Source organism: Narcine bancroftii, chromosome 2, assembly GCF_036971445.1.
Source record: "Narcine bancroftii isolate sNarBan1 chromosome 2, sNarBan1.hap1, whole genome shotgun sequence".
In the NCBI taxonomy this organism is placed as follows: domain Eukaryota; kingdom Metazoa; phylum Chordata; class Chondrichthyes; order Torpediniformes; family Narcinidae; genus Narcine; species Narcine bancroftii.
In genome coordinates, this window is record NC_091470.1 from 156,116,612 (window position 1) to 156,131,371 (window position 14,760).

Genomic DNA, 14,760 nt, shown 5'->3' on the forward strand with positions numbered 1-14,760 from the left:
TTTTGTGATTTCCTGTCATATTTTAAGTCTACATCAAGCGTCCAAAACCACGAAGTGCAACATGTCATTGAAAATTCATTTAATGCATCCACACTTGGACTTCTTGGTGCAGTCAGTGACGAACATCGTGATAGATTTCACCAGAACATTGCGACCATGGGAAAAAAAGGTATCAGGGCAACTGGAATCCTGGCCAGATATGGTTGGACACTGGCAATGAGAGGCTTCAGATGCTGAGTAAAATTAAAATTAGCAGCAAAACATTTTTAGGTCAGATGAACTAACGCAATGTCTGTTTGACTACACTATAGCCCTTTTCACACTTGCGTCTCACTAAATTCAGTGTCCTGGGATAGGAATGGGGCCTTGGCTTTTCACACTTGATCACTCCTAACTGGGACACTGAATGCTTTCACACTTGCAAGGAGCCATCCCTGGGGTTAGGACTGTTCTACCTTCTATTGGTGACGTCGTGATGCATTGAACGATAGTGGTCCTTCCCTAAATCCTGATCAATGTATACTGATCTTATATTTGAACAAAATTAATCATGCCTAATTATAACATAATTAAGCTTTATGTACAGCACAGTATGAGCCCTGTGGTTGTGCTGACCTATATAAATCTTTAGAAGGGACTGTGGGAAATTGCTAGCAATAAATTGTAATAGCGGACAATTTTTAAACAGGGTGGGAAAGTTGGTAGCACCTTAGCACACAATTTATACAGCATGGAAAACTTTGCAGTGGTATAGCGTGAGAAAGTTGATGGCATGATATCGTGTAATTTATAAATACCGTGGGAAAAAGCAATGGCAGACCTGCCCTCTCAAAATTCTGTGCGGCAGAGGAAGAGTTGTATGCACGAATGCATGCATGGAGCATTCATGGAGGGTTTCTCTGCTGCACGGCATTCTGGGAAGTCATTGCTTTATCCCCCATGGCCTTTATCAATAGTGCGCTATAGCGCTCTGAACTTTTCCATGCTGTTTAAAAATTGTCTGCGATTGCTATTTATTTCCCCCTCTCTCTCCCTCTTCCCCCCACCTGATGCAACTTTCCCACGACAAAATTTATACCTTCATTTTAATCTTTTCTTCCTTCATGTTCCTGCACTCACAAAATATTGAGTCATTTCAATCCCACAATGAAATTGCTTGTTTCACACTTGCCTGATTGCAACGCCATCGTCTGCATATGCTGGGGATTGTACTAGGGGTGGAGGCTGTCAATCCTCAGCGAGAGAGGACGTCATCTGACGACGGCGTTGAGCTGATTTTGCTTTCACACTAGATATTTTAAAGGCCGATTGGATGTTAATTCCTGGGATCACTTGCAAGTGTGACAGAGGACCAGAGAACACTGTATCATCAGATTGTACTTGTACAACCAGATGAGAATAAACTTGACTATGTGTCACCATCATTATGTGATTAAACATGCCAAAATGCAGTAAAAGTTAATTTAATGTTTCTCCAACTTCCTTAATGATAGACCAAATCTGAAATTATCTTTGGGTTCATCTTGGAGTTATCTAACATAATCCCCAATTTTATTTTAGGGAGGCAAACCTTTTGAAAGAAGTTTGTGGTCCAGTGTAATTTCATGACAAATGTGTTCATTAACAAAGGAAGGCAGAAAGACACGGACATAATACTTGCCACTAGGACATAAAATGGTTCATAGAAACATTGATCAGAGACTACGTAGCTTTAAAAAAAGATGTGGATAAATATTGGGGGGATCGAGACAACACATTCATCCCTTCCACGGAGCCACAAGATGCTCCAATCTGGAGCCGAACACAATCTGCTGTAGGAAGTCAAGGGGGTGAGAGAATCAGTGGGAGAAAGATCGTCGACATTTCAGGGTGGGACTCTTCATCAAGACTGATGAATGATTATGGTCTGAAACGCCAACCATTCTTGTTCTCCCACTGACATTGCTCGACCTGAGATTCTCCGCCAGGCTCTGTTTTGCTCCAGCCCAACCATGGGACTGGCATTGCTGCAATGGGCAGAAAGGCCTCTTGAGCAGTGTGATGGATGCGATGGATATTCTGGCCAGTGCTGGAGGCCAGGGCCTGCACTGAAAAAAAAGTCAGGCAGAGCAAAATGAGGAAGCGATGGTCTTTGCACAGAGAATCTTTTACTTGGAATCTGCAAGGGCTGGGGCTGCCACTGGATACAAATACAAACTAGTTCAGGGTTTGGGACTGAAACATGAATGCTTGCAGACGCTGTGATTGTAGTAAAAACATAGAAATGCTGGAAGAACTCAGCAGGTCTTGCAGCGTCCATTGGAGGTAAAGATATATTTCTCTCCGAGTGGAGCAGTGGTTTTCAAGGGAGGTTAAGTAAGCACACAAGGGAGAAAGGAACGCGCTGAGAGAGAGCAAAATTAAGTAATGTGGCAGAGGGCTCACATGGATCAAGAACATCAGCAGGCACGTAAACAAGCTGTCATTCATGGTGTCCCGAACAATCCCCCCCAGCAGGGCTGTGGACAGCTGGTGACATCATCGTGCAGACTGGAGGCTGCGGCTCCCACTGTTCAGTCTCCCTTTTATTTCGGTGGGAAACAAGATTGTTTCTCTTCTTGAATAGTTTTGACAGGGCAGGCAGCAGCCCTTCTGCTGCCGAGTACTGGCAGCAGCAGAGCAGCCAAAGCAGCTTCACAGAAACACAGCGGAGGCAAGGGCACTTACGGCCAGGGGAAGTCACTAAAAGAACAAGGTCCGCTTGTTTCTTCTTTAAATTTTTTTTTAGACATACAGCATGGTAACAGGCCCTTCCAGCCCACAAGCCTGAGCTGCCCAATTTCACCCAATTACCCTACAATCCCTGTATGCTTTTGAAGAGCGAGAGGAAATCAGAGCCCCTAGGGAAAACCCATGCAGATGTGATGAGAATGTGCAGACCGTGCGCGATTCAACCCAGGTCACTGTAACAGCACTGTGTAAACTGCTATGTTAACCGGGCCAACACTTTTAGATATTTATCTATTTATTTATCCTTTTTCAATATTTTTATTGGATTTTACTGAAATAGTACACAAGTAGATGTCATTAATCAAAGATGTTATATAAAAAGGAATACAGAGAAAAACGTTAGAAGAAAAATGGAATTATTGTATATAAACTCAAAAGGTAGTAAACAACTATAACATATGGTTAATTGAAAAAGATTTTTTAAAACATACTATACTACATCTTCTACCCTCTTGCCTTCTGAAGTTATCTGGTAAGTACATGTAATTTCACTACCATTAAAAGAAACCACAAAATCAAAGCAAGGTCCAAGTGATCTTAAAAGTTATGAAAATAATTAATAATAAAAGGACCCCATAAAATTGGAAAATTTAAATCTGTTACAATAGAAGAACATCTGATTTTTTTCCCCCCAAATTAGGCATAGCCATCCTATCGGACAGCCATTGAGTGTGAGTAGGAGGGACAGCATCTTTCCATCTCATCAGGATTGAACGTCCAGCAATAAAGGAGGCAAAAGAGACGACACAGGATTGAGACAGAGTTAAATTCAAATCGGTTGCCTTAGTTAATCCAAAAAAGGCCAATTATAGGATTAGGCATCAGATTCACTTTGAGAACTGAAGATAAAGGTATGAAAGATATCTTCCCAAAAAATGGAAAGAGAGGAACAAGACCAAAACATATGGAACAAAGTAGTTCCTTCAGTCTTACACCTGTCACATTTTGAGGAAATGTTAGAGTAAAATTTAGCCAATTGAACTTTAGAAACGTAAGCTCGAGGTACCGCCTTAAATTGTAAAAACGAATGTTGGACACATAAAGAAGATGAATTTACCAGTTTTAAGATAGAATCCCATGTAGTATCCAAAAAGGAAAATTGAAGATCTTGCTCCCATATCACCCTAATGCTTTTAGCCTCACTTTCCCACTCACTGTAACCACCTCTGCTTTTTACCTCCTCATTGAATGTCAGCACCAACAGACTCACAGTGGCCTGTGATCACACAAGTCAATCATGTCATCTAACTTGGGGTTTGCAGTTTCATGGGGGGTGGGGGAGTAGTGGGGAGGGTGAGGGGGTCTTCTTCACCAATTAACACCATGACCAATGCAAGGTGGGGGTTTCCACAAGTATGTGGGGAACGACCAGCTTCAGAAAGAGCTCCCACAACAGCTGTGTTGCACTGGGTCTGCAATCTGGAGCAAAAATCTGCTGGGTAACTCAGCAGGTCAGGCAGCATCTGAGGAGGAGAAAGGGTGGTCGATGTTTCTGGTTGAGGGCCTTCATCTGGGCTAGGCTTATGGAATTCTCACTGTGGGCTAGACCAGAGCATAAAATTAAATCTTTCAATAATGTCATTGAAACAGTGTGGAAGGATGGGGTGCTGCAAAACACAGAAGGGTTGGCAAGGATGCCAGAGGGAACTGCAAGCCTCTCAAGTTGCCATGATCACAGAGTAAAACGCAAACGTCTGCAAGCACCATGAATGAAGTAAACACACAACGCTGGAGAAAGATGAGCAAATCCCTCGATGAAGGGGCTCAAGCCCGAACGTTGGTTCTGTATCTTTTTCTTTGCTACAAAAAGTGCACTGATTGACCAGCTGAGTTTCTCCAACCTTGTGTTTTTAACCATGATCACATTGTCACGTGTTCAAAGGCTCATCCTCAGGATGGAAAGATGAGAGTTTTTGCCAAGTCCTGGCAAACAAAAACAAGGCAGCTGGCTGATTCCTCTCGCATCACTTGGGTGCGGACCCTGCATTGCAGTAAAGGAAGCTGAGAAACTGCGGGGGCACGTGGAATATGTGGGTGAATGAGATTCGCCCTAGTTTGAGCTCATACTTATTTCTCAGCCAACATCACTGACTCCTATGAAGGGCTCCAACACAGAAAGGTGACCACCCTTTTTCTCCCACTGATGCTGTTTGTCCTACAGCAGGTTGTGTTTAGCTTCAGTTTCCAGCCCCTGGAGTCTCTGGCATCTCCAGTTCACTGACTGCTGATGGTCATTGCCTTTCGGATGCACAAACTGAGCTTCCTGCAGTTCCAACTATCTCCGAGAAGTACGTGCCTGTCTGTAAAGTTTTATGGGATATTCTGTGACATAAAAGGACCAAGAGTTCAAGATTCTTCCATTTCTTCTCAAATTTCCATTGACCTGCACCCCCCATGTCTCTTTCCCTTTTCTCCAACCACTTTCCCTCTCCTATCAAGTACTATCCTTTCCCTCCATCACTTCTGTTTTATTCCTCTTCTACCCTCCCACCTATATCCCCCTATGACCTCTTACTTGTTAGCCTGTATTCCCTCTTCTCTCCCTTTCCCCCTCCTCTTCTCCTCTTCCCCCTCCTTCTCACTTCCCCTCCTTCTCACTTCCCCTCCTTCTCCCCTTTCCCCTCCTCCTCTCTCTTTCTCACTTCCTTTCCCTCTCCTCCCCTTCTCTCCTCCTCCCCTTCCTTCCTTCTTCCCCTTCCTCTTCCCCTCCTTCTCCCCTTCCCCTCCTCCCCTTCCCCTCCTCCCCTTCCCCTCCTCCCCTTCCCCTCCTCCCCTTCCCCTCCTCCCCTTCCCCTCCTCCCCTTCCCCTCCTCCCCTTCCCCTCCTCCCCTTCCCCTCCTCCCCTTCCCCTCCTCCCCTTCCCCTCCTCCCCTTCCCCTCCTCCACTCCTTTCCCCCTTCCTCTCCTCTCTTCCCCCTCCCCTTCCCCCTCCCCTTATCCCCCTCTTCTCCCCTCCCCTCTTCTTCTCCCCCTCCCCTCCTCTCCTTTCCTTTCCCCCTTCCCCACCTATCCTTTTCCCCCTCCTCCCTTCCCCCCTCCTCTCGTCCCCTTCCTCTCCTTTTCCCCTCCCCCCATCCCCCCCCATTCTCCCCCTTCCCCCACCTCTTTATTCAGACGTCTGCCTATTTTTTCTTCTACCTTGTCGAAGTACCCAGGCCCGAAACATTGGCTGCCTGCTATTGGCTGCCCGTTATTTCCTGTAGATGCCACATGACATGATGAATATCCCCCCAGCACTTTTGTATGTTACACTAGACCTGAGACATGCTTCCCTGGGATGTTCTGTCAGATCAAGTTTCTTCTAGTTTGTTTTGCCATCTTTGGTTCCCGATTCAGTCATTGCAAATCCCTTTCTCTCTCACCTGTAAGGGCTGACGTGTGACTCACTCTCTACAATATCAGTTTTCTTCAATGACCTAATCTACAGGCTCAGATAGCTGCCAAAACCACTCGCTCCTCATTTTCAAAGCCCCACGATGTCACCTGCACCAGTGGATCAGTAAGTGCTGTTTAACTAACCACTTGCAGATTCAATCCCCTGCTAGTACTTCACTGTTTCAGTGGAAAGGCCCCTCTTTCCGCACCCCCCCCCCCACCCCTGTGGCGTGCAGCTTCAGTCCTCAAGAGAGGCAGGGTAGTTCACATCAGTGCAAATTTCAAGGGCGCTCTTGACACAACCCCGGACATCACGGGCAAAACCCTCCCCACCACCGAGAGCAGCTTCAGGTATTGCTACTGTTGGAGAGCAGCAGCCATTATCAAGGATCCACACCACCCAGCACACGCTCTGTTCTCGCTGCTGCCATCAGGAAGGAGGTCCAGGCGCCACAAGACTCACTCCACCAGGTTCAGGAACAGCTGCTACCCCTCCACCATCAGACTCCTCAACAACAAACTCAATCAGGGACTCATTTAAGGACTGTTATATTTGCACTCCCCCCCCCCCCACTTTGTATTGCATTTTGTTTACATTTCTTTATTTGTTTACAGGTGTATGCTGAAAATTTTTTTTTTGCTCTACCAATAAGTGGTAATTTTGCCTGGCATACAAGAAATAGAATCTCAGGGTTATGTGTGATGTCACGTATGTGCTCTGACAACAAATCTGAAATCTGACGCTGCAGCAGGCAGTATCACAGCATCAGTTCCAACTGACAGGCCAGCATACATCGTCTATATACACCATGGAATCACACAAATTAGCCTGGGTCTTAGTAGATTAACCACAGCAGCCACAGCTTGACAGGCTGTACTTTCTTCCCTCGTTTGTACTCTGCCTGAACTGAAACCTGACATCATCCCCAGCATGCAAATAATGTTTAAATCACCCATAGTTTTCTCAGACCATGCTTCCCAGTGCTAAGTTGTGGGAAAACACTCGTGCGTGTGGACTGCTAAGTACATTAAATTGAGGCCCTCAGCTTATTCACAGAACTCTGGTTTCTCATAGAAAGGCAATCATTGTTTCCTCTGTGGGACTGGTTAGAGAATGGATCTGGGAGGAACTGCCAAAGTAAAATGGTTCTTTTCTGATGAAGGGAAAGATTTCTGTATAAAAGTGCTGAATGACATAATGTGAAATGGCAGATACATCATAATTAACTCCTGCTATTCAACAGAGGAGTAGTGAGCGTTCAATAATGTGACATTGGCTCTTCTTTGTGAAGATCCAATTTATTCTCATGTAATAAAAACTGCGTCCTATAACACAAGATTGCCTTTAGTCTGCTGCAAGGCAGACAGATTCGCTATCGGCAGAAATTGCCTGAAGCGCCTCTTACAGTCAGAGAAAGAGAAGCAAAAGTGAGTTTCCCCCAGAGTCACCGAATGTCTGTGGGATCGCCTCCAGCGCTCCCACAGCCACACAGACTCCAGTCCACATGATCAGCAACCTGAGCTCCAAATCCAAATCTCTGACATGATTGGGAACCCTTCAGCACCCTCGGCCCCCTCTCGCATCCCAGTTCTGCTACCTGGCACCCCTTCAGGCAGCCACGAGCCAGTCCAGCTGTCGGCAGCCTGGTGTGAATCACTTGACCACAGTCTCCAGCAGCCCTGAATCAGCCCTCGAGTCACCAACAGCCTGCCGCCTGTGTGTTCGCAACCTCAGAGCCACTCATTGGTCTGCCACCACGATCACCATCCTGTGCGATGTCTCCTGTGCTTTTCCCTCACTGATGGGGATTGGGGGGAGGGGGGTGTCCTTCCTATTTCCTAGTACACTGCACTAGTCCTCTGCTTCTCTGCAACCTCTCATGGCTACTGCCAATCATAGGTGCAGCCATCTTGGGCCCAGACCCAGAGGATGCAGGACCTTCAATTAAACCACCATGGTGGTAGCGCCGCCATTTTCACACCAGGTAAAGACAAATGAAGGGAATACGATGTCAGCAGGTGTGGCAAATGTGTAAGCATCTCGTGTCAGGTTCAGCTCTTTTGTCTTTTTAATACTCTTTCTTGGTACAAGGGCATCACCGGCTATACCAGCAATTGTTGTGAGCGCCTTATTGACTTTTATCATTGACCATTTCTGAAGGTAATGTTGTTGCGGGCACTGAGTCACATACATGCCTGTCTGGAGAATCTATAGGGTGCTTACAACAATCCAGGGGGGAGTGAAACACAGAAATCTGCATACACAGAAATGCAAGAGGAACTCAACATGTCTCGCAGCGTCCATAGGAGATCAAGCTACATTCCCGAAGTTTCAGGCCTGAGCCCTTCTATTAGCTTGTCGGTAATATAGCTTTACCTCCTATTGATGCTGCAAGACTAGCCAAGTTCCTCTAGCATTTCTGTATATTTTTACTCTAATCGGGCACCCTTGGGATTTTGGCCACACTATATTTTCCTGACCATTGGACATTACTATCTAAACACACTTTCACTTCAGTGTTCCTTACATGTTACACGGCAGAATAATGCATTTTCCAGTGAATTTAAAACAGAGCAGGAATTCTACAGGCACTTCACAACCTGATTATGATCATCACCTCCACTGTGAGCCAAATGCTGAGACATCAGGATTTCCAAAAGAAATGATACGTTTAACTGCATTAATGGTGTCACCAGCATTTCCATTTCAAGATTTATCTAATTTACTGATTGAGTGCCCCAGGAACTCAAGGTCCTGAATCATGTCTTCAAGCCTCGGACTATTATTCTGAGATGGTAGACACAAGGCTATATCCACATGGGTCTGACGGGAGGCTGACACTCAGACTCAGTGGGAATACATGAAGATAGGGGGCTGGAAAAATGCACAGTGTCATCTCATTGAGAAGAGGAAATGTAAAGACATTGATGAAATAATTTATGAAATTAATTTTTATATAAACATGGGAAATATGAAACTGAAGGCTTTAATTCCAGCACAATTTATTCTGCAGTTAATCTACAAAGAGAATATTGTATCTTAAGCAAATGACTCTGTATCAGGCAGTTAATTGTACAGATCTCAGCCCAGGAAAACAATCAGTAATGTCATCGGAGGACAAGCTATTTTAATATATCAAAAAATGTCAATGTCTCGAGTCACTGATCTGAACAAAATGACTGTGGTTCTCTCTTTAATTAACTTCACCCTGACGAACCTGGGCTTGTTTTTATATTGTTAATTTGTTCTGACATCATATTAGTAGCTTTCCTCATGGAGAAAATAATTAACTGGCCAAAGATTCTATTTCTTGCAGCTACTGCTCTCACATCAGGAAAGAGGTGTAGATGCCACACGACTCACCCCACCAGGTTCAGGAACAGCTGCTACCCCTCCACCATCAGACTCCTCGACCACAAACTCAAATGGGGACTCCGACTTTTGCACTTCATTGATTTTTTTTTTCCTCTGTATTGTACAGTTTGTTTACACGTGAACATTGAGTACAGTTTATTTGACACTACTAATTAGTGGTAATTCTTCCTCGCCCGCAGGAAAAGGAATCTCAAGGTTGTACGTGATGTCATGTATGTAGCCTGACAATAAATCTGAACTTTGACTTTACTCCATGGCTTGTAAGGTGATTCAGGCAATTACTATGATGGACACACTTGCCATTCATTCTTCAGGTTCTGCCCTCTTGTTGATACACCAGGGGACTATTCGGAGATAGAATCAATAGCCGATAAAGGCATTTCTACGACTGCAAAAACAGAATCTGCAGGTCGAGCAGCATCGAGGGGAGCTAAAGAATAGCATCGAAAACGTCCGTCAAGACTCATCTTGCTCCAGTTTCCAGCACCTACAGTCTCTTGTGTGACTCTGCTTTTTCACTACTGTGCAGAAACATCTTTGGAGCAGGCTGGCTAACAATTCGTCGGAACATGTGTGGAATATCCAGAAGCAGAATTAATTAATCAGAAAAGTTACACAATTATAATTTTTCAGAAAAAAATAACAATCTGGGAACAACTTCTAGTTGACAGGCAGTTTAATGCACCAGATACTCAATTACGTGACCCTATTCTACTCACCTTGACCCCTCATGTGCTTAGTGAAGGAAATCTGCAATCTGTCTCCATTTTACTCATACATGTCTCTTGACCCAGGGCAAAGTGCTCAACTTCTAACTGCCGTCTAAATTGACGAACAAACCCCTTAGTTTGAGGACCAATTAGTATCAGGCAATAAATGCTGGGCCTCTTAAACCTGCCAACATCCCATAAATTTAAGAAATTTAAAAAGAGACGAAGTCAACTACCCTGGAGGTGGTCAGCCTGTTGGCGAGTCTCTGCTCTTTCTAGAGCAGGGGTGTCAAACTCAAATTCACGGAGGGCCAAAATTAAAAACTTGGACTAAGTCGAGGGCCGAACTAAATATTTATTGAAAATTTTCAACAACATCTGCATGTTTTTTCTTCTTTCAACATATGTAATGTTAAACTTTAGGATATAACTTTAGGAGGATAATGTTACAGGTCAGGAGTAGGTAGCTCAAGTTCACCCTTTGCTTGACCTGAGGGAAACATATTTGGTCCCTGTGGAGATGTAGTCAGCATTCACAGGCTGTGTCCATTTTGGCCTGCATCAGGACTCAGCATTTCCTGCTCACTCTTCAGGCTCTAGGCCTCTATTCATCCTCGACCCACCATCCGCCTACCTGACCAGTCCTTTACCCAACCTCTACTCACCCCTCACTCCACTTGCTCTGCCTCTACCCACCCCATCCTATACACGCCCCTCTACTGCCTCTCCCCTCAACCTGTTCCTCCTCTACCCGTCTCTCACCCTCTAATCACCCCTCCCCTACTCGCCCTGCCCCTCCCCTTTTACCTCTTCCCTATCCACCCCTCCTTCTACTCATCCCTCCCTCTAACTGCCCCTCGCACCACCATAACTTCCCCTGCCCATTACTCCTCACCTACACCCTCTGCCCACCCCTGCTTACCCACCTACTCAGGCCCAGCGGGCTGCCGATCAGCCTTTGTGGATAGCCACCATCTCTCTCTTCACGTGCAGGGCCGAATCGGCCGTCCCTGGGGTCCGCGCGGGTGCAAGCGCTGAAGGCCGTGGCAACTGGGAGAAGTGCGCTCGCGCTGTGGAAGGGCCGTCCGGTGCCAGTCGCGCGGGGCTCACACTGCCCGGGGGCTGTGCGCAGCCTGCCTTGCCCGTCGCGCCGACAGGAAATCACAGGCGCTCGCCCATCCGCCGCACCGCTTGACAGGTGGGAGAAGTGACTGGTTGTGCGGGGAGCCTTCCAACTGGCTTGCCGGCTGATGACATCGACAGACTTCTCGTGTTACAATTTCTCGGGTTACAATGGGGAAGGATGTGCAATGAAGGGGGAGGATGGTGGGGGTGACATTACCAAAAAACAGCATCGGCTCTCGCTGCAGGGCGGGCCACCTCTAATACATTTTTGAAATGATCTTGTGGGCCAAATATAATTATATCGCGGGCCAAATTTGGCCCGCGGGCCAGAGTTTGACATGTGTGCTCTAGAGTGTCCACAGATCCATTATTGAGCATTTCACAGGAGAGTATAATCAGAACCAAGTGACAGGACGACCTAGGAACCCTCTGGAATCCACCAATCTGATGTTCAATCTACTGCCAGGCAAGAGGACAACTAATTCAACTAACTGCGAGTCACTTCCACGTTGCTCAGCTCAATTCCACTAGTATTATTCTCATCTTGGCCATATGGAAATATTAAATTAAGTCACAAAATTGAAAAATAGATTTTATTTAAAATCTTTTATCAGCTGCTTGAGTCCCAGTCCAATTATAAAATCTAAAATGAATCAGTCGAATATATTGACTGAAAAATTTGGATGCCCAGCATTTATTGCCTGATACTAAGTGTGCGATTGAGACAGGGTGCAACTAACAGTGTGCGATATTGAATATGAGTATGTAGAAGGGGCAGATTGGTTGCACTGACCAGGTACAACACTGACTGGGATCTGAATCTGCCCGTTAACCTACATCCTTCAGCTGTGGCCTCACTGACGCCCGGTCTGCCGTTGCTCATCAAACTGAGGACTGCGCATTTCAGAGACCATTGTGGAAGCAAAAAATCATCTCTAACGCCAATAATAATGGCCAGGGGTGCCCAAATTTTGCACCCGATCAATTCAACAACTTCAATTGTAGAATTAGACTGTGACTCAAGCAGCTTATAAAGCTTTAAAAAAAAATCTATTTTCCCCCAATGGATTTGTGTATGGTTTTATTTAATTAACATCAGTGTGACCACTGACCAAAAGGAGAAAGCAGGATTGAAGGGTTCAATGAACTATTTCTTCTCCCATTTTCTTGAGGAAGAAATTTGAGGAGAGAATTTCCGTCCAATTAAGGTACCCACAAAAATTGATATTAAATGAATAGAGCAAATATTTGATTGTTCAGACAACATCTGTGGCGAGTTAATGTTTCTGTTTGATAATCTTTCATCAACCCTGATGATAGGTCCTTGACCTGAAATTCCAATGTTGTTTCTCTGTCCACAGCTGCTGTCTGGCTCACTGAGTATTTCCAGATTGTTTGGATTTATTTTGATTCTGAAAGATATTGGAATTCATTATCCCAGCCGGGCATGAAGACGGACCCCCTTTGGAAAGTCACGTCAACAGAACTGTAGACCTCAGCAAGGAGATGGCTGTTCCCAAAGCAAAGAGAATGTCAGGAAGGGAAATGAGCTTAACCTCAATTCCCGGGTTAAAATGTAAGAAGCAATGCGAATGTTTATCGATGAAGAAACCAGCTGTATTGGTGCTTGGACTATCCTCAAGGACCCCAACCACCCAGGCCATGCCCTCTTCACTCAGCTACCATTGGGGAAAAAGGTACAGGAGGCCTGAAGACAAGCACTCAGCAGCGCAACGACAGCTTCTTCCCCGCTGCCATCAGATTCCTGAATGGATCATGAACCACAGGCACTGCCTCACTTTCTCTTTTAATTGAATTACTTATTTAAAGCAACGTTTGTACTGTAATACTGCTGCAAAACAACAGATTTTGTGCCATGTTCATGACAATAAATTCTGATAATAAGCAAGCAGCTCACCTTGTCTAACTTGGCCTCAATTTCCACGACATCTGTCTCCACCTCCTCTATCGTCGCCCTGCAAATGGAAAAAGAAACATTAGCAAAATAACTGTCACAGATGCTGCCCATTCTGCACCAGTCACATCACTGCTGGATTTCGATTACAATCTGCGAGTCAAGGCAACAACCTTCAAGTGGTATTAAGACTTCAGGATCAGATCAATGAGGAAAACATGTTCGCACCTGTTTTTGTGCAAAAAGTCATTGTTTCCAAACACTCCATGGAAGAACAGAAGCAGGTGATGCTGGAAACTCAGCAAGCCAGGAGAAAGCACAGCATTTGCTCTGTCACCACATCCCCAATATTATACATCCAATAAAGCTCACTTTAGGACAGGTGGTCTGCCTACCAGCCCACAGCCTCTGAGGCATTTTTAAAATTTTTTAAATAAAAAAATGTAGACATACAGCACAGTAACAGGCCCTTCCCGCCCACAAGCCCGTGCCACCCAATTAACCTGCAACCCTGGAAACCGGAGCACTTCGAGGAAACCCACGCAGAAATGCAGAGAACATACAAACTCCTTACAGACAGCAGTAAAGAAAGTAAAACATGAAAGTCTGCAGACACCATGGTTGAAGCACAGACAATGCTGGAGAAACCAAGCAGGTCAAACAGCATACTTTATAATCGTATATTTGCAAAGGCACGTGGATGAAGGGCTCAAGCCCAAACCGTTGGTTATGTATCTTTAACTTTGCTCTATAAAGGGCACTGTTTGACATGCTGAGTTTCTTCTGCCTTGTGATTTTACTGACAGATTCAAACCCAAGTCACTGGAGCTGCACTAATCGCTATGCTAACCGGGTCGCCATTACTCATTCTGCCTGCGGAGTCGCCCAGGATGATTGGGACAATAGGTCATTTGTGACACAAAAACAGGACACTGGGGTCATCGTGTTTGTCAAATTGAAACTTCTTGACCTATTCCCACCTTCCAGCACTCGCCCAGTAACCCAACAGCTCATGGTTCTTCAAATATATTCCCAATTATTTGTCAAATATGATGAGAGTTTCTGCCACTTCCCCTTCTGGCAGTGAATTACAGACCCATCCCACCCTGTGGGTGAAAACATTCTCTTTTCACCATTTACTGGATTTATGGGCCCCATTTCCACCCCCACCCCCCTTTTGTGGTCTTTCCTTCTTTGTCATTATTGAGCTGTGTAAAAATAGCTTTCCCCAAAGTCATACCTTTGACAAAGGGCTCAGGCCCGAAACATTGATGACCCTTTACTTCCTATGATGGATGCTGCGTGACCTGCTGAGTTGCTCCAGCTCATTTGTATACAGGTCGTCCTCAACATACGATCGGAATTGAGACTGGACTCGGAGTGGTCACAGGTCGGATTTGTACGTCTTAACGAGGTATTAAAGCAATTTTAAAAAAAGTATTTTCAACAAATGAGCCTTTAATGAAGAATCTCAACACACGTACAGTATT

General features: G+C 45.3%; 1 protein-coding gene across 1 annotated transcript in view; it reads right to left on the reverse strand.

Annotated features, from left to right (window-relative positions):
* The window catches only part of acap3a (ArfGAP with coiled-coil, ankyrin repeat and PH domains 3a), a 301,756-nt gene that overhangs the window by 154,872 nt on the left and 132,124 nt on the right, over positions 1 to 14,760 (reverse strand). Inside the window, exon 2 of the mRNA XM_069918754.1 lies at positions 13,274 to 13,331. Within this exon, the coding sequence (XP_069774855.1) occupies positions 13,274 to 13,331 (58 nt within the window). The remainder of the gene's footprint in view (positions 1 to 13,273; positions 13,332 to 14,760) is intronic.